This window comes from Lathamus discolor, chromosome 9, assembly GCF_037157495.1.
Source record: "Lathamus discolor isolate bLatDis1 chromosome 9, bLatDis1.hap1, whole genome shotgun sequence".
NCBI lineage: Eukaryota > Metazoa > Chordata > Aves > Psittaciformes > Psittacidae > Lathamus > Lathamus discolor.
Window position 1 is genome coordinate 8,321,130 of NC_088892.1, and position 23,327 is coordinate 8,344,456.

The 23,327-nt window shown below is 49.9% G+C and overlaps 1 protein-coding gene across 1 annotated transcript; it reads right to left on the bottom strand.

Annotated features, from left to right (window-relative positions):
- Positions 1-9,089: 9,089 nt before the first annotated feature.
- Positions 9,090-22,313, bottom strand: LOC136019573 (BTB/POZ domain-containing protein KCTD8-like). The gene is made up of 3 exons (XM_065689892.1): positions 22,190-22,313; positions 16,723-16,845; positions 9,090-9,878 (listed from the first exon to the last, which is right to left on the bottom strand). The coding sequence occupies exons 1-3, from the start codon at positions 22,311-22,313 to the stop codon at positions 9,391-9,393; spliced, it is 735 nt and encodes a 244-aa protein (XP_065545964.1). The 3' UTR covers positions 9,090-9,390.
- Positions 22,314-23,327: the final 1,014 nt, after the last annotated feature.

A 23,327-nucleotide genomic window follows, 5' to 3' on the forward strand; every position in this document is an offset into this window, starting at 1 on the left:
CTGTGTGTCCTGCTGCTGCTGCAGCACCCTGGGGTGCCAATGAGGGGCAGATCAGGCGGTGTTTGATGTCCCAGCCTGATAAAAGCTGCCGTGCAGGATGTCAGCTTGAAATCCTCTCTCCTGCATCATTCCCTCATCCCCGCTTGCTCTTCTTTTTTGCTGATGTTAGTCTAATGGAGAGGAGTGGAGAGGAGAGGAGAGGAGAGGAGAGGAGAGGAGAGGAGAGGAGAGGAGAGGAGAGGAGAGGAGAGGAGAGGAGAGGAGAGGAAAGAAAAGAAAAGAAAAAAGGAAAGGAAAGGAAAGGAAAGGAAAGAAAAGAAAAGAAAAGAAAAGAAAAGAAAAGAAAAGAAAAGAAAAGAAAAGAAAAGAAAAGAAAAGAAAAGAAAAGAAAAGAAAAGAAAAGAAAAGAAAAGAAAAGAAAAGAAAAAAGAAAAAAGAAAAAAGAAAAGAAAAGAAAAAGAAAAGAAAGAAAGGAAAGGAGGAAAGGAAGGGAAAGGAGAGGAGAGGAAAGGAAAGGAAAGGAAAGGAAAGGAAAGGAAAGGAAAGGAAAGGAAAGGAAAGGAAAGGAAAGGAAAGGAAAGGAAAGGAAAGGAAAGGAAAGGAAAGGAAAGGAAAGGAAAGGAAAGGAAAGGAAAGGATGTTTCTGACCCATAAATCTCAGCCTGCTGTCCCCAAGAAGCTCTGTATGTGATGGAGCAGCCAGAGGAAGGCTCCATGCTGACTGTGGGCTCCTGATGCTGCTTGGTTGGTGCTTTCCTGGTTTGAACGGCTTCACTCACTCCAGCCCACACCCCCATAGCCTTTTCCATATGGGAAATAGCTGTTCTCTGTCCTCAGTCAGGTCCGCTTGTTACCTGTGTTCCTACCCATCCTCTCTTAATCAACTCTCGCATCATCTCGTATCTCCCCTGTGGGGAGGCGGCTCCTGCCTGTTGGAGCCCCAATATCCTCCAGTCCTTGTGCAGGTCCTTCCACTGTCCTCGGTGTTACAGTCCTGAGCAGTTTCCCACAGGCGCTGAGGGCACCAGGAATATTTGCAGTGAATGATTTCCCACATGGAGTTTGGGAAGATGAAGGGCTGGTGTTTGCTGCTCTGCTGAGCGCGGCTGAAGGGCACCTATGGACTGAGTTGGTAAAGGCAGTTTAATGGGAGGAATTACAGCTCTCCTGATCTACTTCCCTGATTCGGGAAGTTTCCACAATGCCCCCTTTCCTGGCAGTACTCCGTGTCCTTCCCACGCTATGGCTTTGCCCAAGACCTCTTGTTGGTGAGAGCCACGGCTGTTCCAGCCCAAACTCTTGCCGTGCATGGGCTCTGACGGGTGACAGCCCCACTGCTCCATACCCCCAACCAGTGACCCATCCTCTCCGGGTATCCCTCCCCCAGTGCCCGTTTGCCATCAGTGGGAGCCTGTGATTGCATCTGCTGATACCACCCGCATCCATCCTCCTGAGGCTCAGGTTTGTCCCCACCCTGATCAGCTTTGTCTCTGTCTGGGTCACTCCTGCAGAAAACCCACCTCTCCTCCCCTATAACATTCCCCCCCCGCCCCGTGTCTCTTTTCCATCTGCCCAAAGGTTTCTCTGTGGGGCTTCTCTTTTGTTCCTGCTTCCACCATCTGCTCCGTCCCTTTGCCATTGCATCCTCCAGCCAGAAAGCTGAAAGCGGACCCCAGGGCTCTTGGCTCTTGTCTGCCTCCCTGGCACACTCAGGGTTTCTTTTAGCACAGTCTTTGCTCAGGACTCGAGGTCAGAGATTCTGTTTCAACATTTTCCAAGGAGATTCAGAGTTTGTTTTGCAAGAAGTTTTGGTAATTCTTCTTGTATGTTAAAAACCCCTCGAGTGAATAAACATCTAATTTCCGGGAGACACAAATTCCATCTTCCCAGCCGTCTTTGAGTCCAGGGGGTTCGGGGCTTCGGGTATTAGTATTTGGGAGTGTTCTTTTAAGGCATTTCAGGGAGATTTTGAGACTCTCTTAACTCACCACCGTACAATTCACTGGAACTGGGAGCTTTTCCCCAAGGAGAAAGAAGGAAGTATCGATAGCAAGAGGAGCTGACACTGCCTTCACTTGAAGTGATTATCGTGATTTACTGACCCACAAAGTAAATATTGATTGAGGTGAAGCCACAGCCAATATTTACTCATAAGAAAACAAGACGCTGATGTACATGTGATTTGTGACCTGCTTCCCTACCAGCACATCCTGCCCTGGCTTGAAACCTGGCCCAAGGGGCAGCAGGCAGATGTGGAAGAGCCTTTCCAGAGCACCAAGTCCGCCTCTGCTGATGCAGGCTGGAATTCTGCAGAGCTTTGAGTCCATAAACCACCTCTTGGAACTGGAATCCAAGAGAATCAGCAGAGCTGATTCCACAGGTCCATTCAGGTCTCCTGCACTTCAGCTACCCACGAATGCTTCAGTAGATTAAGGACAAGCACCAGGATGCACAGAGCCCCGGGGTGAGCGGATGCTCTCCTCACTCATCAGACTGATGATCCGCTCATACATCTCAGACCCTTTCTTTCTGCACCTCTTGGTAGGGCTTTCAAAGAACAGTGTTTGAAAACACAACACAAGGAGTGCCAAGGCAGAAACTGTGCAGAGAAGATAAAACCCCCAATCCCTCTGACTGCAGTAATCCTCTGCCTGGAAAATCCACTCAGTGACCCCAGAGATATTTCAGTCCAAATGTGCACTTGGCACAGGAGATGCTCTTGTCTCATTGTACCCTTGTTTCCTGCAAGGATCAAGCTGTCATGCCCAGGACACCCGTTTCAACGAGGCTTCTGTCCATGGTAACGTTTGGAGGTGGATCGTGTGGCTCCAGCTCTGGAGCCAGGGCTGCTGCTGACATTGCTAAAGAGACAATGCTTTTTGGATTAATGGGATCCCGTTTTTATCCTGCTTTCAAGAGGGAATGTTTGATTTCATGGTTTGTGATGGATTCATGAAACAAGTCAGGCAGAAGGTCTGAGGTGCGCTAAAACCCCTGCCATCCCCTCTGCACGCACCAGCAATCTCCTCCCTCCCTCATCAGGCTCTGCCTTTGTAACCTGATTTTACAGCAGGTTGGTCTGCTGAGCTTCACAAGATCCCGCCTTTCTCCTGCTGCTCAGTGGAGAAATGCCGGCACAATCGATGTTTTAACACCTCTTCACCCCCCTTACCTCCTTTCAAGCTCTAATGACCACTGCTGGGGCTGCACGGAGACACTTCGATGGAGGAACCCAAAGGATTTGCTGCTTTTCAGTCATCTTTCTTCTTCTGAGAGGCTGGGAGCAAGCCCATGGACCATGGTCAGTTAGGGGCAGAATGTGACCATAGGAGGGGATAATAAAGCCCCAGCCTTGGGTTAGACGAGGACAGTGCTAGGAGGAGGAGATGCGCCTCTAAAGGTGTAGCGCTACCTGGGCAGGGCCTCATTCACCTGCTCTGCAGAGGAGGGAAGGTAGTTTTACTACAGACACATATTACAGGCAGACCCCTAACAGGAAGGTGATTTTGCTCCTGTAAATCCTGCAGTGGATGATTAATTATAAAATAAATAATCACCAATGCCTCCCTTGGCAGGGACTTCCCAACTTGTCTGTGGTTTTCTCAGCTTGAAGCAACTCCCACTTACTTATAACCTCGCAGGTTGGCCAGAAATCCACCAAAACCCCATTTATATGCTTTAGAAGAGCTCTTGTCACCAAGAGTATCAAATACTATCACAGAATGAATTACAGGATGGTTTGGGTTGAAGGGACCTTAAAGCTCATCCAGTTCCAACCCCCTGCAGTGGGCAGGGGCACCTTCCACTAGAGCAGGTCGCTCCAAGCCCCATCCTATATCAAACTTCATGTTTCACTGCGACATAAAACTTCAAGTAAATTAAATGAGACAATAAGGTCAAACCAAAACGATTTGATGTTGCACGTCGGAAGCTCTGTTTGGCACCACTGATCCAGAATGGGAGTGTCAGAAAACGTGCTCTGGTTCTTGTCTCTCTCAGTGGATTCCTGCAAGTGGAAAACACTTCAGCTGAAAACTTCTTGGCAAGCTTTTCTGAGGACCATGTAGCTGCTCAGTAAATGATTTCTCATCCGCTGAGCACGCTTGATTTAATGACACAGCAGCTCCAGTATGTGGCTGCTCCTGTGTTTTAAATGGCAAATGGGTCCCCCTGCACCTCCTCATTGCAATTTGATTCTTTTCCCCTGTGGGTAATATGTAACTGCTGCAATTACATAGCATTAACTAGTAAAATAATGAGACTTAACTAGGAGCTGGGATCTTTGGTCCTCAGCACTGCGTCCACTGTTCATGAGCTCTGTGGCCAAGACTACTTTGCTCTGCAGGTCTTTGCCTGTGGAGGGAGGGAGGAAGGGGGACTCCTGAGGACCTGGCACAGGCAGCATCATCAGGAGAAGCTTTGGGATGAGGCTCCAAGGCTGAGCACCAGCGATGCCTCCACACTGCACCAGTGCATCACACTCTGGTGGTGCTTGCTCTGTGGGGAGATGGTGGGAATGGAGAACAGCAAAATAAGAGATGAGAATAAAATCCTCCATAGAAACCGACAAAAGCATTGGCCTTGGCCTGGTGAGGCGAGTCCCAAGAGATCAAAGCTGTTTATCACTAATAAGAGAGTAAGGAGAAAGCATCAAACAGCTTAATTTCCCTGCAGTGTTTCCACTGCCGCTGTCTGTAACTAATGGTGGTTAGTTAATAAGTTTTCCTTATGCAGGCAAAGTCCCATTGGGCTTTTTGGGTGTTAATGTAATAGCAGCTAAGTGATTTGGTCTCTTCCGAGCAGAAGACGATATCTGTACTTACCGTCCATCACTCCTGATGCAGGCTGCCATCAGCAGCACTGGTCTGTATTCCTACTGGGGCTTCCCCCTCCTGCTTGACATCAAAACCAAAGGGAACCTCATGCATGGGAAGGGAAAGAAGCTTCTGTTCCCCTTTCACCTCCTTGGCTTGCTTTGCCCAAGCCCAGGATCCCCATTGAGCTCTTCAGACTTGCAGAATCCTTGAAGCCCCTTTTACACTTTCAACAGTCCCCACCGATGGGTCAAATCGGGGCTTTGCCTTTTAATACAAGATTCTTCTCTGACTGATTTATAGTTTCTAGAAGGTTCATTGATCCCAATTTTAACCTCCCAGTGTTTGGAAAATCGGCATAAATCACATTAATTGCAGAAGAGGAAAAAACAAGTTTATTTGACATAACTCAGGCTGCGGCATTCCTTTAGGAGAACCTCAGGATCATTATATCAATTAAATCAGTGTATGCATTAAACCAGAGCAGGCTCCCTTTCTCCTTGCTGGCTGCACAGTTTTGATCCGATACTCTGGGTCCTGGAAGGAAAACAAGCAGTTTCCAGTTTCCTGAGTCCTAAACCTTTCATCCATGCCCCCTGCCAACATGCCTGCTGTGGCTGAGCATCACTGGTGGCTTTTTGGTACCTTTGGCATGGGAAGATCCGAGAAGTTGCTTACGGTGTGCCCGAATCTCTGAGACAGCCTGGAAAACCTCTGCATCGCTTGGGCAAAGCCAAGTGGTTCCCTGCAATGTTTCCTGAAGGGCATTCCCAAGACTGCCATCCTAAAACAAATGTCATTCTTACTCGTGAATCTCTATCATCTCCAAACAAGTTGCCTGTGCAGCTAAATCCCCTTTCCAAGCTTGGGAGGGCACCATTGCCTGGGGCTAGTGCCAGTCTGGCCTAGAAGAGCATCCTTGAGGAGGTGTCTGAGGTGGGTACGACAGCTTCAAACCAGCATTCCCAAAGTCCCATCCCCAACCTTGTGTGGAAAAGGGCTGATTTTGCTGCTGGCAGCAGGAGCTTTCTTACACCCAAAGAAAGAGGCAGAGTGAGCTCCTAAGCAGTACTACAGCGAAGATCTTGTAAGGTAAGAATGTGGGAGAGAGGCAGGCACTTGTGTCAGACGGAAGGTGTCTGATGGTGACCTTTAGAAACAGGTATTTACATGGGGGGTATTTTCTCCTTTTGCACCTGTGTCTGTGCCTTTGTTTCCCCCCTCTGGATCTGCTCCTGGCTTTCCTGCTGGTTTAAAATAAAAGTATAATCCAGTTACAATCCTCCCTTAGGGCCATTAAGCGCTCCTCTGAGAAAGGCTATTATCTCTGCTTGGCTGGCAGAGGATTCCGAGCCACCTAAGGCTTTAACTCCTGCTTGGCTGTGCAGCACAGCGTCCCACTCACCAGGCTGCTGGGGATGGGGGAAACTTGGCGTTGCTGCCTTTCCACGCAGCCAAGAACTGGGAGACCTCAGGGATCTCTCCTGTTCCCTCTTCCAGGCTTTGTCCCATTGCTGCTGGGAGTGGAGAGGCTGCAAACCTGCAGTGCTCCAGGGAGAATGCTCCACATTGGGATGAAAAGTAAAAATGTAGCCTTTTCCTGCATAATCAAATTCCACCAAGTACAAATATGACATAATCAAGTGAGGGAGCCATTTATTCCACCACCGTGTGCCCATGGGATGAATCAGTTCCTTGCACTCAGCATCAGTGGCTACTGGGACATTTTGGACCAGCTTTGAATCCATGGGCTCTGCCAGAGGAAACCGACTGAGGCTTAGAAAACCAGAGCCCCTCCAGCTTTCTTGGAGGGATGCGAGCCTGAAAACAGGCTTTTCCCACAAGCACATCCCAACCTGCCTCAGGGGAAATGACATTAAGATCCTTACTGTTTCCTTTGCTGGACAACTCCCGATCATTATTATTTGGGCCACACTCCCCAGGTTTTAAATGATTCTGTCTCAAGTAGCTGCTGGCATTTGTTACATGTCATGCGATGTTCCTGGTAATTAATTGGCATTTAATTAATTAAGGGATAATGGCATTCAATTAAGGGATGCTTGTGGAACACTGTCACTGGGTAATTAATGGCTTCCTGCTGCTCAAGCAAAGCCGAGGCATTTGTGGAAAATAAATAGATGGGAGAAGCTGAGATGTTTATTCCTTCAGCAGGAGACAGCGTTGGCTGTGTCCCGGTGACCTCTGCTTCTCCTGAACCTCCACTGACACACGCTCACGGCTGCACAACTTTGCAGCACCAGGTACCCATCCGCACCCCTTCAGCTGGCAGCAAACACCATGTGCAGTCGCTGGCAAGAATCAGTGCACAGACAGTGAGCACCTGATGTTTCCAGCATCACACAGCACGTCAATGGCAGGAGCAACACCTGATTTAATCACAGGTTAGGGTTGGAAAGGATCTTAAGATCATCCAGTTCCAACGCTCCTGCCATGGGCAGGGACACCTCACACTAAACCATCCCACCCAAGGCTCTGTCCAGCCTGGCCTTGAGCACTGCCAGGGATGGAGCACTCACAACTTCCCTGGGCAACCCATTCCAGTGCCTCAGCACCCTCACAGTAAATTATATCCAATCTAAACTTCCTCTGTTCAAGTCTGAACCCATTACCCCTTGTCCTGTCACTACAGTCCCTGATGAAGAGTCCGTCCCCAGCATCCTTATAGCCCCCTTCAGATCCTGCGCCCAGGGCTCTGCTCAGGGTCAGTCTGGCTCTGCACCTGGCATGTGAGAACTTGAGATTGCTCTCACTGATGCCAAAGGATCAAAGTACCTGGGGTAAAATGGGCCTTGTGTCTATCAATCAGCTTTGGGGGAGAGCACAGAAACCGACCTGAATTTCCTGGTACATGGAGATAAATGTAAATAAATTCCCCAAACCAAGCAGCACATTGCACTGGTTTGAATAAAGGACAAATATTGAAGGATAAACAGGAACAAGTCACTTCAGCAGCTGTTCCTGCCTGGCTAGAAACACTCTGTGATGCTGAATGAGCCCTGTGTGTGATGGGTATAAACATGCCAGGGTCTGAACTCCTCTGGGCCCTGTTAGCACAGCACTCTCGCTGCTCCTGGAGAGCAGAGGACCTTCCAAGAGGGTGATAACCCCATCTGACACCATGGCTCCTGGCTTCCCCACCCATCTATGCAGCTGATAGCCACTGGGGTTCCCAGATGCTTTTAAAACCCTATTCCCCCCAAAGGCAAAGCCCTCAGGGCTAAGGACACAGCCTTTCCCTCCCTCCCGGGGCCCAAGCAGTGCTGGTGGCTTTTGGTTGTTGCTTCCCAGGCTGGCTGCTGTTGCCCCGCAGCCTGGCCAACCACAGAGCTCATTTGTGTTGGCTGGTGCCCAGCTCAAGAGCAGTTCATTTATCTTCTCCTATGCTGGCCGGCTCTCCAATGGGCAAATTCTGCTGCTGCTTGTGTTCACAACCAGAGCAGTGACCTGCAGGAGTGATGGTGCCATCAAAGAGCTCCAGGAAGGAGCGATGGCTGCCCACAGGGAGCTCCAGGAAGGATGCAGAAGGAGCTCCAAGGGCTTTGGACGGCAGCAAGCCTCCTCATCTTCCTAAGACCCTCTTCATCTTCCCCAAAGCCTCCTTGTCTTCCGAAAAGCCAGTGCACCCCTGCTACCAGGGAATCACTTTCAGGGCAGGGTTGGTGTTTCTTGTAGCTGGAGGCAGTGTGAGCGCCTGCCTGGAGAGTGCCTTTGGGTGGGAGAAGCTGTGACCCCCCCCTCCCCGAGGCACAAGTCTTGGGGAGAAGAGGCTGAGATGGGGCTGCCTCCAATTGCCCCATCTCTGCAGGGGTGGTTGGCAGCTTGCTCCAGCACCAGCGATGTCTCCTGCAGCTTTCTACTGCGGTGCCTCCAGAGCAGCCCTGGACAGGCCCCAGATCTGATGGGCTCTGGCTCAGCCCCATCCTGCGCAGTTTTGCTCTTATGAGCTCCATGTCTGTCCACTGGGAACCGCAGGTCCTGTGCAGGGGATGAGATGGTTTCCCTTCATAAAGCCTTTTGCTGGCTGCCAGCCCTGCCCTGTGCTATCTCACACTGCTCTGGCTCTCCATGTTCTTGTAAACACTTCTCCAGCGAGGCTGCATATAAAAGGAAGAAGAATGTGGATTCGGTCTCCCCATCAGCTCCCCGAGGAGCCAGGCAATCCAGGAACCCTGAACGTCTGAACCACTTGTACAGTTCAGAGCAGCTGAGTTCAAACATCCGCACCAAAGGGGCAAGGAATTCATTCAACACCAACTATAATTTATTATTTGAAAGTAGGAAAAGTCATTGTCATAAATGTGGGAGCTTCTGCTGGGTAGAAGCCCTGGCTCCGAGCATTCACCATGGACCTTCCTCCTTTTTCCACGCCCCTCCACCTACGCTTAAGCCACTTAGGATACCATGCAACCCTCCCGATGGCCATGGTGAGGAGCACTCTGTACCCTTGTCTGACGGATGGGCTTGATGAGCACCCCACACTCCTCATTTCGGGAGCATGGACGCCTCCTCCTGCTCCCCAGGGATGCTGGTGGAGACCCTCAGCACCCCAGAGGGCTCATAGCTGGTATTTCTTTAGCAGCTCGCTCTGCCACTGCCGCTTCTTGTTGGGGAAGGCGACAGGGATCTTGATCTTGCGGAAGTCCTCGATGCATTTGCCCAGCTCGGTCTCCATCGCCCGCCGCTCCTCACTCACCACCACGGCAGGGCTGACCTCCACCCCGTTCTCCTTCACTGGTGCGTGGTCACTGTTTGGCCTCTGCCCTGTCTGCTTCACCTCCTCCAGCTTCTTCAGGGACTTGGAGAGGTCCAGGGTGTTGGGACGGGACGGGCTCTCCTCGGGGGCTTCTGGCCACGGCAAGGAGTCTGTGGGGCTGGGATCCCTCCCCTCCGACCTGCCCGCGAGGGTCTCATCCATGGCTGCAGCTGGGACGGACTCACCGCGGCTGCTCATGCTGGAGGTTGCAAAGTCATCCCCACCGCTGGGGCTTGATGGGTCCTGCCTCGTCTCATGGCTTTGCTTCATCTCCTCTGGGTCACTGTGGGCTGGGGAAGGAAAGCAGAGAGCTGTGTGAGGAGCAGGAGCATGACCAGCCCCTTGTGATGGGAGCACCTCGAGCAAGGCTGGATGCAGCCACACTGGGGTGCAGGTAGCTGGGCTCAGCTGGGCATGGGGCAGTTAGAGCTGAGGCCCTGCTGGGTGCTCTTGGTCGCCACAATGGTGAACTCTGCCCCAAGCCTTGGGGTGGGTTTGGGTGCTCCATCAAAGGTTAAGGGCTTCCTGTGGTCTGTGGCTTGGTCTGCAGTGGTGCAGAGGGATGCTGAGCAAAGGAACTGTCCGAACCAGAGGGGATGCGGGGAAATGGAAGAAGAAATGGCCCAGCCTCCTGCAGACCTCGGGCTTGTTAACAGCAGTGGATAAGAAGCAGTGATTCTGCATGGGAAATAGCCATTCCCTCTCAATTACCAGCTGCTAGGAAAATCGTTCAGGGAGAAAAGTCAATGGGAACTGCTAGGGAAGCATTAAGAGAGGCCTAAATGTGCACAGAGCATCTTATGCACCTACAGCTGCACCCAGAGGGTGTTTGCAAATACCCGTGCTTAGCACGAACAAGAAGGTGAGAGGGATCTTGTCCATCCAACCTTGCCCATACATCCTTCCTCATCCCTGATGCCACCACCTCTGGTGCTATCCCAACAGTGACTGTCACATAGCAGGGGCAAGCCCCTGCTCCGCAGCGGGCAGAGACCAGAGGCATTGTCAAATGCTGCTGGTTTAGCAGGGATTTGGTTTGGAAGTGGTTGGTTTGTGTTTGCTTCTTTGTTTTCCCTTGAAGTTCGTGTGTTTCTAAATACCTTTGGAAGAAGCACAAACCTTCCTGCTCTTTGAAAGCTCCAGTAGTGCCTCCTATTTGCTGCTCTGGAGGTTTTTCACCTGTAGCATCCGACTTTCAGTTTCCAACCCTCCCTGCAGCCGTACATCTACCCTTGCATTAAAGATGCTCTGGATGTCACAGTAAATGTAGATTGTGAAATGCTGTTGTTTGGGGGTTTATAGGAAGTGACTGCCATCGGGATGTGAATTATCCTCCCCCTTTTCCCATTGTAGTTTTTCACGTAGGACTTTACGCAAAGGAGCACACAGGGCTCAGCAGATGCCTTTAGTAGCCAGCATTTAGGCAGTTGACAAGCATTACCCAGTAACGCATGTGCCCCACAATACCAGCAACCAGTGCTGCAACATCTGCCCTGGCCAGATGTGCTCCAGCCTTTGCTATTAGCACATGAAAGGGAGTTTGAGTTCTGATCAAAAGTATAGATCTACTATAGGAAGAGAGGCCATCCTGGTGACACCCTCCCCTTGCTTCTCCTGGGGGAGATTTCCCTGTCCCTTTTCCCTCATGGTTTGCTCTTCTTCTTTCCACTGCCCCATTTCCCAAGACCAAAATGCTCTGAAAACAAAGGATTTTGTCTTACATGACCTGCTGTGATTTTGCAGAGCACATCTAATAGCAGGGGTACAAAGCATTTAGGGCATAAAGTATTTTAAATTCCTCACCCTACACTTTGCCCCCCATGGAAGCAGGAAATATCGAGGTGGATTTTCTTTTGCCTTGAAAACTTTCTGTAAGGACAGAGTTTTCCCTCCTCCTCTTTCTTCCTCTTCTTGTCTTTGTTTGACATTTACTTGAGCAGCTCCAGCACTGAAATCACTAGAGGTGGAATAGGGAAATGTCACCCGTCACTGAGCAGGAACCTTGAAGGCTGGATTTTCTCTGGCAAATCTCCCCAGGAAGCTACAAGGATGTATCATCTTTGCCCCAAATTCTTTGAGTGATGGAATAAAGTCTCCAAGTTCTTATATTGCTTTAATCACCTTATCTGCAAACCTCACCACTGCAGTCATGAACGGGGAGCTGAAGCACGGGGAGCGTAAGCAGATGCACCCAAACTTATCCAAAGAGCCCATGGCTTAGCTGGAGACTGAATTCAAATCTCTTCAGTTCTTCTCTAGCATCATTTAGACCATCCAAGGGCTGTAGCTGTTGCATTTGTTTTTCTCTCAAGCTTTCAATACAATTTACATCACATTATTCCTATTTGAAGCACAGAGAAGTGAAATAACTCATTAAGGTCACCAAGCTGAGAACAAAACCAGGTCTCCTGGGTCCACCTTCCATACGTTCCATACCAGACCATACTGATTTCCTTGGCAAGGCTGGCTGCGACCTGCAACCTCCATAACGTTTGTCTCTCTGCTCTTGCTTTTTTCCATTGCCTCTGGGTCTATCTGAGACATCTGGTGGGCTGCTGAGCTTGGGGACAGCAGCACAACAGTGTAGACCCACTGAAGAATCCCTTGTTGGAGCACAGGTTTGCTAAGACATTATTTCTTTGCTTTGAAAGCACTGAGAAAGTGATGCTCAGGCCATTCCTGTGCCTCTTCAGCGCAGTGTCCCCTGGGTCAGTGCACAGCTTGGTCCAGCTCTTTTACAGGCACCAGCAGTGTAAAATCCTGCTTCTTTAGGTACGATGAGGCAATTTAGACTATCTCTAGGTAGCTGAGGGACTTTGCATAAAGGACCTAGTGAGCCTTAATGTCTTCTCTTTGGGAATATTCATTAATTGCCCATGACATTTACTTACTTCTGTTCTATCTCATTCACCAAGGGCAGGTTATCCCAGCCTGCTCTGCTGGCTCTCAGACTAACATCTGTAGAAGTCATTTTGCACTCACTGAGAAGTACAGAGCTCAGCAGGTATTTACTTGCTCCCCATACGGTGCTGAAACACGTGGTTGCTCCTGGCCAGGCATGTAGTGGTTGGACCTGATGATCTTAAAGGCCTTTTTCAACCTGGTTGGTTCTATGATTCTGTCCCAGCCCACGAGTTCACTTGCACACGCACGTGTGTTTCCAAACAGCAAAGGACTGGAGTAGGGGGCAAAAGCAATGTGGATTTGCACTGGTTTTCTGAGCAAAGTCAGCTCCACATTGGAATTTGCAGGATCCAACAACAGGCAGTTGCCAAGGGGTGGATGTTCCTCTTGGCCACTCTTCTCCACTGGCCTCTAGTATACCCCATGACTGATACAAGAAACTTAGATTGAGGAATCTGTGCTTAACCCTGTCTACAAGACCAGAGCTTTTCTGACCCGAGAAGTGTATCTTTTCTTTCTCTGTGCTAGTGATTTCAAGAGTGTGGGCATCCCTTTGGCTAGAGTTTGGCCTGGACCAAACCTGACACTGAAATGCCCTGGCCTCTGGGTCTGCCAGGGTACTTCCTTGCCGTTTATCTTCCCTGTAGCTTCGGACAAATAACTTCATTTTCCCCCATTCAATTTCCTCCATTCAATTTTGCATTGATGTGTCCCTCCGTGGGGCCAGCCTGTGTCTGGCAGAGTGGGGTATAGCTCCTAAGATGATCCCAGGACACCTTACAACTGTTCTTCACAGTGTACCTCACAGCCACTGAGCTGGGAAAGGAGATCTGCTTCATAGTCTGCTTTTCTCATCATATTTTTCATTTGCTCAGACTTTGTGATGCTTTTGTCTGCTTTAGAGCATCAATTAAAGAGCAGAAGTGCCACTTCCGATGCAGCCCCATGGTGCTGATAGACGTCGTGCTGAGTGCAATTACCAGGCTCCTGCGCTGGTGAGCTGGCGCTTTGCAGGGAAGCACACACTGTCCCAACCCCTCGCTGCTGCTAGGGATAGCATTTGCTTCTCCCGGAGTGTTTGACAAGGAAGCCTGGAGTGGTGGTTTTGCTTCTCTGTGTGCTTCCAGATGAAGGCGCTTGCTGTAAGGTCCTGACACACACAGGTCATTCCTGGGGTGCTTCCCGAGCCAAATAGGGGATCTTCAGCTCAGACTGTGTGAGCCTCAAGGATTGATTTTCCTTCTCCACCGTTTGCTGCAGAAACCCAAAATTCCCCAAAATAGGAAATGAAACTCTTCTTTTTGCATTCTGTGAGCTCACGCCAGGCAGCCAAGCTATGAGCAAGAGCTGGGCATCAGAGGGGAAGCCCTCCCAAGGTAGAAGCAGAGTTCCATGCCTCTGAGGCTGCTTCTATTCCATGGCTTGATTTCAACAGCTCTTTTCCTTCCAGTTTTTAAATGAAAAACCAGCAACAGCACATCCCTGGGAGTCAAACTCAGTTCTTTTGCAAGCTTACTAAACTCCTTTCCAGCCTCTTAACGTAGGGTGTTGTGGCACAAAGATGAGTGAAAACAAGAGCTGGAAGAGCAAGTTTAGTCCATGTATGTGCGTGTCTGGAGAAGGGAGAAAGGACCAAAACTGTTCCCTTCAACCAAAGTTTGCTTGCCCTGAATACCCCACATTAATTCTTTGTCCAAAATGTTTCTCATTAACTCTTACTTGAGAGCCTGATAGTGATGGGGAGCTTAGGCTGTGCCCAGAAATGAGACGCTGATGGAAAAGATTGCATATTTTATGTGTGATAAAGACATTAAGAACAGCTTGGGAAGGGTATAAATGGTGGCAATAGGCTCACAAACATCACCCTTTCACCTTCAGTGGGGATGAAGGTCACAACTTCACCTCTTACAAGGATGCTTATCTTGCAGGGTCATGGTGTGTGCATGGGCAGTGTGGCTGCAGGAAACAAAATACCTTCAAGAGCGGTCATCTGTGTGAAATAAGTGTTTGCTGTGTGCTTGTGAATATATTCACATACTGCAGGAATAGGTGCAATGTGGAAACGAATCCATCCTTCTAACGTGTGCCGGGAGAAGTGCAGCAGCTCAGAGCTCTGCGGGACTGTGCATATGAATGCTGTGTAATCCAGACCTCTTTTGCATGCAGATCAGTGTGTCTGTCACTCAGGAGTGACAGATGGGTATCTAACTCAAGCCACAGTTTGTTATACATGATTTTTGTCAGCACCATTTGGAGATGGTGTTTCTGCAGTTAATTCCGGACCGAGCCCCTGCCGTGATCTAAATCAGCGCTCGCCACTCTCTAAACCCCTCGATGATCGGTGACACAATATCCATCAGCAGGCTAATTGCTGTTCCGAGTTTATCCCGTCAAGGGTTTAATCTCTAACTTCCTCCTTATTTCCTCTCCAACCCAGACCTGGCAGGAGCTGGCACTGCCCCAGCAAGGCGAGCTGTCCCTGCCTGCTGAGGAAGAGGAGTGTGCCTGCTGGAGCCTGGGGCTGTCACTGCCTGCTCTCTGACCGCCTTCATCACACAGCTATGGCTGTGACTCAAATCCACCCCTGGGAAACTGTGGATGTTTCCCAAACGCATCTGTTTTGTTGCTGTTTTGGAAGGATGTGAGCTCTGCTGTCAGCTTTCAACTGCGTTTCTGCTCAGTGTGGATCTGTGCAGTTCTTTTCCCCTTAATCATAAGTGGTGGATATTTGCCCAAGTGATAATGTCACTGGTTAGTTTAGCATCTGCACTGATCTGCTTCAGTTCTGGCTGAACTCCCAGGGGAGGCGCGACAAGAAGCAGCAAATCCCCCCCTCCAAGTGTCCCCCAACTCTCACTGCCCTCTCTAGCACAGGTAAGCAGAGGTTTTGTTTTCCCCTGAGGCTGGGATGTCCCAGGCCCTTGCAAAGCCCTTTCCTGCTGGAGGACCCTCTTTGGAGGAGCTGTGAGATGCCTCCAAAAGTGCGTCCAGCTGAGGGGTGGTGAACGTGCATGTGATGGATAGCAGCTTCATCGGACCAAGACTATGCATGACTGCTCCCTTTGGATGTGCTTTCCAAGCGCAATGAATCCAGCTTTATGGCAGGGATGGGAATTATAACACATTTCATTTTGGCAAAGCAGAATGAGAGGTCAAATCCTGGTGACAGCGCAGAGCCAGGCCCTTGGATGTCGTAAGCTGCAGGAACTGAAGCCAAAGGAGCTGTGCTGACTTACATCAGCACAGCATCTGGCCTAGGGGAGACATTTCAATACTGCGTGAGGCAGAAGCAGCTTTCACCAGGCACTTCTTGTGGAGCCCATCAATTTGGGTAGGACCTGCCTGTTTCTTGGTAGGAGATAGTGATCAATACTGTGTATGGCAAACCCTTGCCAAGAGATACTGCTCTGCCAAGAGGAGCAGCTCCTGCCCAGCTTCAGCTGCATCCTGGCTTGGAAATACTTATTATCCTCACTCTAGTAACCATAAAGATGCTTCAGCATATACTTAAAAGAAGGGTCAATTTGCTCCTGGCAGTCACTGGCAGGCTCTGTGGGTCTGTGCTCTTCTCAAGCCATCCATTTCCATCCAGGATGAATTTGTCCCCAGCCACAGAAGGCCATCATTGCACATATCCCTAAGGCAGGATGATGGCATTCTGCCTGCATTCACAGCTTTGGGAAGATTATATAGGAAATAATATGTGCAGATGAAAAAATGAAGCACAGAACTTGTTTGGCATTGACATTTGGGGGAGAAAAGAGATTCTTGGATTCTTCTGGTCATTGGCTGTAACATGAAAGGACATTAAGTCTTATATGGTTAGAAGCCCCAGAAATGAATGCCTGCAGGTTGAGTTTCTGCTTCACTGGGTTCCTCTCAAGGAGCAAATGAAAGGCAGGTGCATGCAGCAAAGCAGCAGGTCCCCACTTGGAGATTTGCGTCCTCATGTCTCTTGCTGGGAAATTCCAGCAAATAGTTATTTTTGCTTTCTCCAGTGTTGGGAAACAGCAGAGGTTGTCTTGGGACAACCTCAGGAGGAGGCCAAGGGTGCTCATGTGTGAATGGGACATGAGTGATCACTTGTCATCCTGGGTTTGAACTTATAACTTAATAAATAAACAGCAAGAAGGCAACAGCACAGGTACGTGTGGGGAGAGGGGTGACTTGGGGGCCCACCTTGCCCAGCACTGGTGTGACTGGAGGCAGCCAGGACAGCGTGCTTCTCACCTGGAAGTGCTTCTGACATATCTGCCTTGAGATCGAGGATGGGCTCGGATGAAGACATGTGTTTGTTGGGGCTGTGCTCCGGTTCCAAAGGCTGGGCAATGGGCAGGCTGAGCCAGGAGCTACCTAAAACAATCAAGACCCAAAGAATTAAATCTTAGAAGGCAAGTGATGCACAGCGAGGGTGAGAAGGGGCCAGGCTGGTGTGTGATGGCCACACTCTACAGAGGCTAAAGCACCTCCCAGAGCTGCTGTTCATCTTCTGGGCAAGTATCTCCCAAACCCACAAGCTATCAAACAGCTGATGACAAGATTTAGACCAGAGCATTGGCTTTTCACCTCTGAGAGGGTGGCTTCATGGGCCGCTTTGGGAACAAAGCCCTTCCCAAGAGCTGGACCACTGCTTGACCACTGACCCATCAGTAAAGTGGAGGTTTCTCCATGGACAAGTGCTGGGTAAACCCCTTCATGCACAAAGAGCAGTGCAGCCACTTCTGCTCTTGCAGAGGGAGAAGCGTTTGGCCAAGGTCACCCTGATGTGACACACAACCCAACCATTCCCCGCCTCACCATGGCAAGCAAGGGGTGGAACTGGGTGCCCCAGCCTCCAAAGGAGCAGTGGATGGGCAGCTTTCTATGGCCTGTGGTGGCCAGAAGCCGAGACATGAGGGCTCTGCCCCGCGGACAACCTGACCTCCCGGATCCAGCACTCACGGGCCGCATCCAGAAGCTGCATCCAGGAGAGGGCAGCAGAATCCCAGCGCGCTCCGTGCCTGTTGCCACCGTCGTCGGCGGTGATCTCTGAGAGCTCGTCCCTAAGCTGTAAACATGGGCTTCTACTTCCTATACCAGTAAACTCTGGCAGAGTCGCTGTGGTCACTGTCAGTCAGTGCAGCTATAAAGGGCTCTGATTATGCCCCAGAGCAGCTATTTTTGCAGAGGGACTGCGCAGTCCCAAATTGAGGTCTGGAGGAGGACAACTGGGACGAATTCAATGCCATGGGGCCCTTCTGGGAGCGGGGGTGAACAAGGCAGAGCTCAGCCACCCATCAGACCTGTCCCCTCTCTCCTGTGGTCACAGATGCCCTTGATCACAGGGCACAGGGAACAGCAGCCGTCACCTCCATATGGGGCGAGGGCACATGGTTTTAAATCAAGCTCCTGGCACACAAGTAAAGGAGGAAAGAGGTTTTGATGGAATAAGAACTGCAGCGCTGAGGCTCCATTTGAATGGCTGAGGTTCCCCAGGTACCTTCCAAACATCCCAGCATTCGTCAGCCCTTCAGCAGGGGCCAAGCCACTGGGTTACTGCCTCCACGTGCTGCCGTGCAGCAGATGAGGGTGGCTGTGCAAGCCAGCGCTTATGAAAGATTTAAAAGGCAAGCTGTCAGCACTGCTGCTAAAGATGGGCTTTTCCTCTTATAGCTCGATCCCTCTCTAATACTAATAGGATTGGGAGGAGGAGGAGGATCCAGCTGAGGGTGAGGGGTTTTTCTTTGCACACCTTGGGGGAATCTTTCCAGCAGTGTGTTCCAGCACCCTCCTTGGTCCTGTGGGGTTTTGGGTCAACCCCTGAGGCTCTGCAAGGGGACATGGTGCAGCCCAGGAGCAGAGGTCTGTGCTCTGGATGTCCTCCACCAGAAACGCATTAATCCCCATTTGGTTCAAAATTCCAGCTGGGAATGGCTGGAGTTTCCATTTTTGCAAGGGCTTTTTGGACTCAGGAGCCTGGATTTGGAACAGGCTGGAAGAAACACAAAGAGATTCATCCTCCTCTGCAAAGGAAGAGGCTAAAATCAAAATCCAGGCCAGCGGGACTTCTTGAGCTCTTAAACTTTATAGCGATGCATCTGACAGAAACCAGCTCAAAAGGTATTTTGCCATGATAGAAACTGCTTGAACCTGATTTCCTTCTAAATCCGAGCAAAACTCGGTCAGTTTCAGGGTACAGTAAAGGTTAAAGCTACCGTAACTGTTTCATCCCAGTTTTTCTTTCCAGTTCTACTCACGGTTTGAGTCTCTCATTCTCCCCTTTGGTTAAATTAATGAGGTCTGTGAATCACTCACATGAGCTGATGTTGAAGGACATCATGGAAATAGGTTTTCTAATTGCTGGGAGCAAGGGCAAAGCAGCAAACCCCACGTTTCCTTCTCAAAGAGGTTGAGTGTTAGTTCGCAAGGAGACAGCAGGGAGGACAACCAGCAAACCTCCACCCCATGGCCCTGCATTGGGCTCTGGGTCCTTCAGGGCATCCCTCTGCTCTCTGCATCCTGCTCCTGACCTGCAGGATTGCTCCCATGTCCAAAGTCACTCTGGACACTGCTCACACCCAGACCTACCCCTGCTGCTCAGCAAGAGGTGCCATAACACCTCCATGGGGTGAAATTCCCAGCTGGGTGAGCCTGGATGAGGAATTAGTGCATGACAGCAGCATCCAGGACTTGACTCTCTGGTAGTGGGGAGAACCAAATGCCCTTAATGCCCACGGTTCCACAGGGGTGCAGAAGCAGGGCTGAACTCACGCCTCATGACAGATTAAAACCCAGTCTCATAATGATACCATACAACAGTGTCTTTGGAGCTTTTGTGATGCAGAGTGCTCCAGGCACATGAGGGATTACATGTGTTCGCAGCAATGACTTCAACATCATTAGCTCATCTTGTTCTTTAATCAACGCCATATGTGCAATGTATAGGCAGGCTGTATACCACATCCAGTTGGTGGTTTGATTGGAAATGATGGCCTTGAAACCATGTTAAAGGCAGTTAAAGTCGTCGTAGTTCTTTTCCCTCAGGACATTGCAATTCATTTGTGCTCTTGGTCTAAATCCTGGGTTAAATCCTTCAGTGATGGGCAAAACAAGAATGGAGAGGAGGGGAGAGGAGAAGGGAAAGGACGTGAGGTGTCCCTGCCCATGGCAGGGGGGTTGGAAGTGGATGATCTTAAGGTCCTTTCCAACCCTAACTATTCTGTGATTCTATGATTCTATGATGGGGAGGAAAGCCAGGAAATGAACTCTGCATTGGAATCAGCCAGGGCTTGAGGAGATTCAGATCCTGGCCTGTCCATCTGGCAGGACTGGACCATGAGAGGCTCTTAGTGAAGAACTATGGATTTTTGTTGGTCACCAGCCAGTCTCCTTCAACAGGGAGGAAAATGGCTCTAGCAAAGAAAATAGAAGCTCCCCCTTGGTTTCACTGACACCATGTGAGGAGCGAGGACCCCAGAGCAGCATCACCCTCCCTTCTGGAGCCGTACTTCCATACTGCCTCTTCCCAGAGCTGTTCTTCCTCCTCAAGGCACAGCTTCAGCCATAAACCTACAAAGTCCATTCCAGCAACAAGGAGATGGAAAGGACAGTGTTGTCTTGGCTCAACATCTCCGCCTACCCAAGCTCCTTGCTACCTCTGGGGAAAACTGTTGAGCTTGTCTGACCTCCTGCTTTCTGCTAGAGCTGAGCCATGCTTTGCCCTGGTGTGTGGAAGACAGCTCCTTTCCCCAGTGCTTCCTGTTCTTTGGGCTCAGCAGTTTATAACAGCACAAGTTCCTGCCCAGTGGAAGGTTCCTTCCAGAACATACTGCTTGTATGGGAGTCAATGATGAGAGGTGGGGAAGGTGTTCCCTAGGTCAGTTTCCAGGAGGACTGTAGATATGAGCGTGCTGTTCGCAGTGATGGCTCCTTGGCAGCGCCTGCTGCACAAGAAGGGCTCCAGCTGCCTTTCTTTACACAGGAATCTGCTTTCCTCTCAATTTTCCAGGAGTCACGCTCAGAAAGCGGCTCCATCAGCATTTTCCATGGGGATGTGACTGCACTCGCTTCCTATCGGGATATTTTTGCCAAGCAGAAAATCCACAAAGTAATGACCTCGCAGGGAGATCGCAGGCAGGGCTGGAGGCTGCTCGGTTTGCTGACCAAGCTGGGAGTGTCAGGAAGGCAAAGGGAAAGCTGGGAATCATTGCAGCTCTTAATGGGCTAGGAGACAGAGCAAGCTGGAATCCTTTTGTCATGCCAAACCAAACTATTATCATTTTTTCCCCTCAATACCGAAAGGAAGAGTTGATTTTGCTTTTGGTTAAGAAAAGCAAAGGGTTTAAACTCCCCACAGCAAGAAGGCTACACAGGAAAGGCACTGCCTTTCCATACAGAGCAGGAGGTGCCTGTACATGTAGCATGGACCCACATTTCCTCCACCCAAGCAGAGCCTAAGCTTCTGGGTGACAAGAAGGGGGCACATGGCCTCTTGTTATTCCTCCTTCCACAAATTCTTGCCCTATTTTGCAGAAATTGTGCCCAGTCTGACCCAGATTTGTGAATACTTTGGGGTCAGGTGACACAGCAACGTGCCCTGGCGTGTTCTGTGTGCAGAGCTCCTCTTCCTCTTGGAGACTCACACCAGACTTCATGGGTCCCCTTCTCTTCTGGTGTCAGTTTACGGAGCTGAGGTCTGCCAAAATCACTGCAGCTGCCTCAATTATACGAGCTGAAGCCTGTCCCAGTACACAGAGATGCATGAGGTAGACATTTGGGTCCAGCTGAGCCCCCCCATCCTTATGTCAGGGGTTCTAGCACATACGTGCAAACAAACACCCCTTCCCCAGCCAGAGCAGTCAGCAGCAGCATGAGTATCTCTTCCCAGCAGTGAGCCACAGGGAGGTGAAGCAATTTGCAGAGAACTAAACGCATACAGCCTGCAAAGTCTGCCTCCCTCTGCAACTCTCTCCCACTTTTTGCACCTTTTCCTACTCAAAGAGAGTTTGACGCCAAGCTATCCCTCATTAAAATGTCTGCCAGAGTCTAATCCAGCCCTTGGAAGCTCCCTTCAATGTTACAGCTGCAGTTTTCCCTTTTCATTTCCTTTTTGGAATGCTAAGCCCTTTGGGCAATGACTATTTGTGGTTCTGGGCTATGGCCTTTCCCAAAAGCTGAGGAATGTGCAGAATAAACCCTCCCTGTGCAGCTCTGAGCACCAACCATTTATTAATGGAACCTCTTATTAAATGTCCCTGCTCATATATTAAAGGCTTGTATGAGAGGTGGCTGTCCCTCCTTCATGCCTCCTCTTCACCCCTGATGAACTTCTGAAGGGCTTAAACCCCAGGATTTGGGAAGACTTCCCAGTCCCCACTGGAATGCGTTGCTGCAGCCCCACTTTTGGCCTCAAACCCAGTTTGTCTGACAAACACAAACTGGGTTTGTGTTCAGACCTTGTTTTGTTGAATCCATAGGGCAGCTTATCTGATGTCCTATGAGTGCAGTGAAAGGACTGAAGCCACCGAGGAGGCTGTCATGGCCAATGAGGCCAAGCAGCCTGGTCTCATGATTCCACCTAGGAATCATGACTAGCACAAAGCCAATGCTGAATCTCAAATCCTAGATGCCTCCTTGTCCAGACAGACCTGAACCCACCTTCACCATCACCCTCACCCATCCCTGCCTTGCCCTAGGACATCCCCTGTGGTGCTCTTACCTGGAAGGCTGCAGTGCCTGGAGAGCTGCCTGGAGAGCTGGCCTCGCACAGCAGGACCTAGAAACAAAGGAGAAGGTGTGGATCTGGCTCTCTGCTCCACCATGATGTCTTTCTTCTGACCCATCTTCATATGAGCACACCCCTTTGGGTGGGATACAGGGAAAGAGAAAGAGCTCTGTGATCCTATCCCGTGGTAAGTGATTTCCCTTGGATGTGCACCATGAGCCCAGCCAGGTTTTACAGTGCACGACATGTGGCCCTCATTCAAAATGTCTCTGGTAGGTACCTGCTGCACCCCTCTAGAGCATTTCACACCCTTTTGAAGTGGAGGATAAGCTGACACCACCCTTAATCCTGGGCAAAACTTCACCATCTCAAACCCGTCTCACTGTTTCAGTTACAGATGCCCTCGCACAAGCAGAAACCAGCACATTTCTGAAGGAAACAACTTTTCAGAGCTATCCTGTAGGTGCAGGGACAAGGCAGTGGGCCCGTGGATCCCTTCCCATAGCATGATGAGGATCTGGGAGCAGACCAACCCCCCTGGGTTAGGATGTCTCCCTTGGTACTCTTTGTATCTCCATCTCTCTACTCCTGCTTGTTCCACCTGGAGGAGTGAAGGAGCTGCTCTCTTGCTCCTTGAAGGCCTGGAGGAAAGACCCTGGTTCTCATCTCTGAGCTGCAGGAGGGTAAAACCAAGCTGTTTTCTGCTTGCAGGGGAGGAGGGGAAGGTCTGGAGGACAACTTCGGATGCTTTCATTGTGGAATAATAGTGGGCTGAAACAAGACATCCTTTCCTCTCTGGTTTTATCTGGTTGCTATTGAAAATCATCCCTAGAAACCCATTAATACAATGTGGAGAAACAGATTAAAAATGCCTTAATCTTGAAACAGCATTTGAAAGGGGGAAATTATCGTATTTTCTTTAAAACCAGAAGGAAACACATTGTTCACATGCCAAAAATGGGGGTTTTCAGCACTATTTCCTGTACTTTCTGACAAATTTGCAACTGATCTCAATGAACCCCAAACCTGCATTTTTCAGCCTGTTTGCAAAGATACGTTAAAGAACTGTAACTGCTTCTGGACATAGCAAGTAAACTGAAATAATAATTAAAGGCAGAATTAAAAAGTGCCT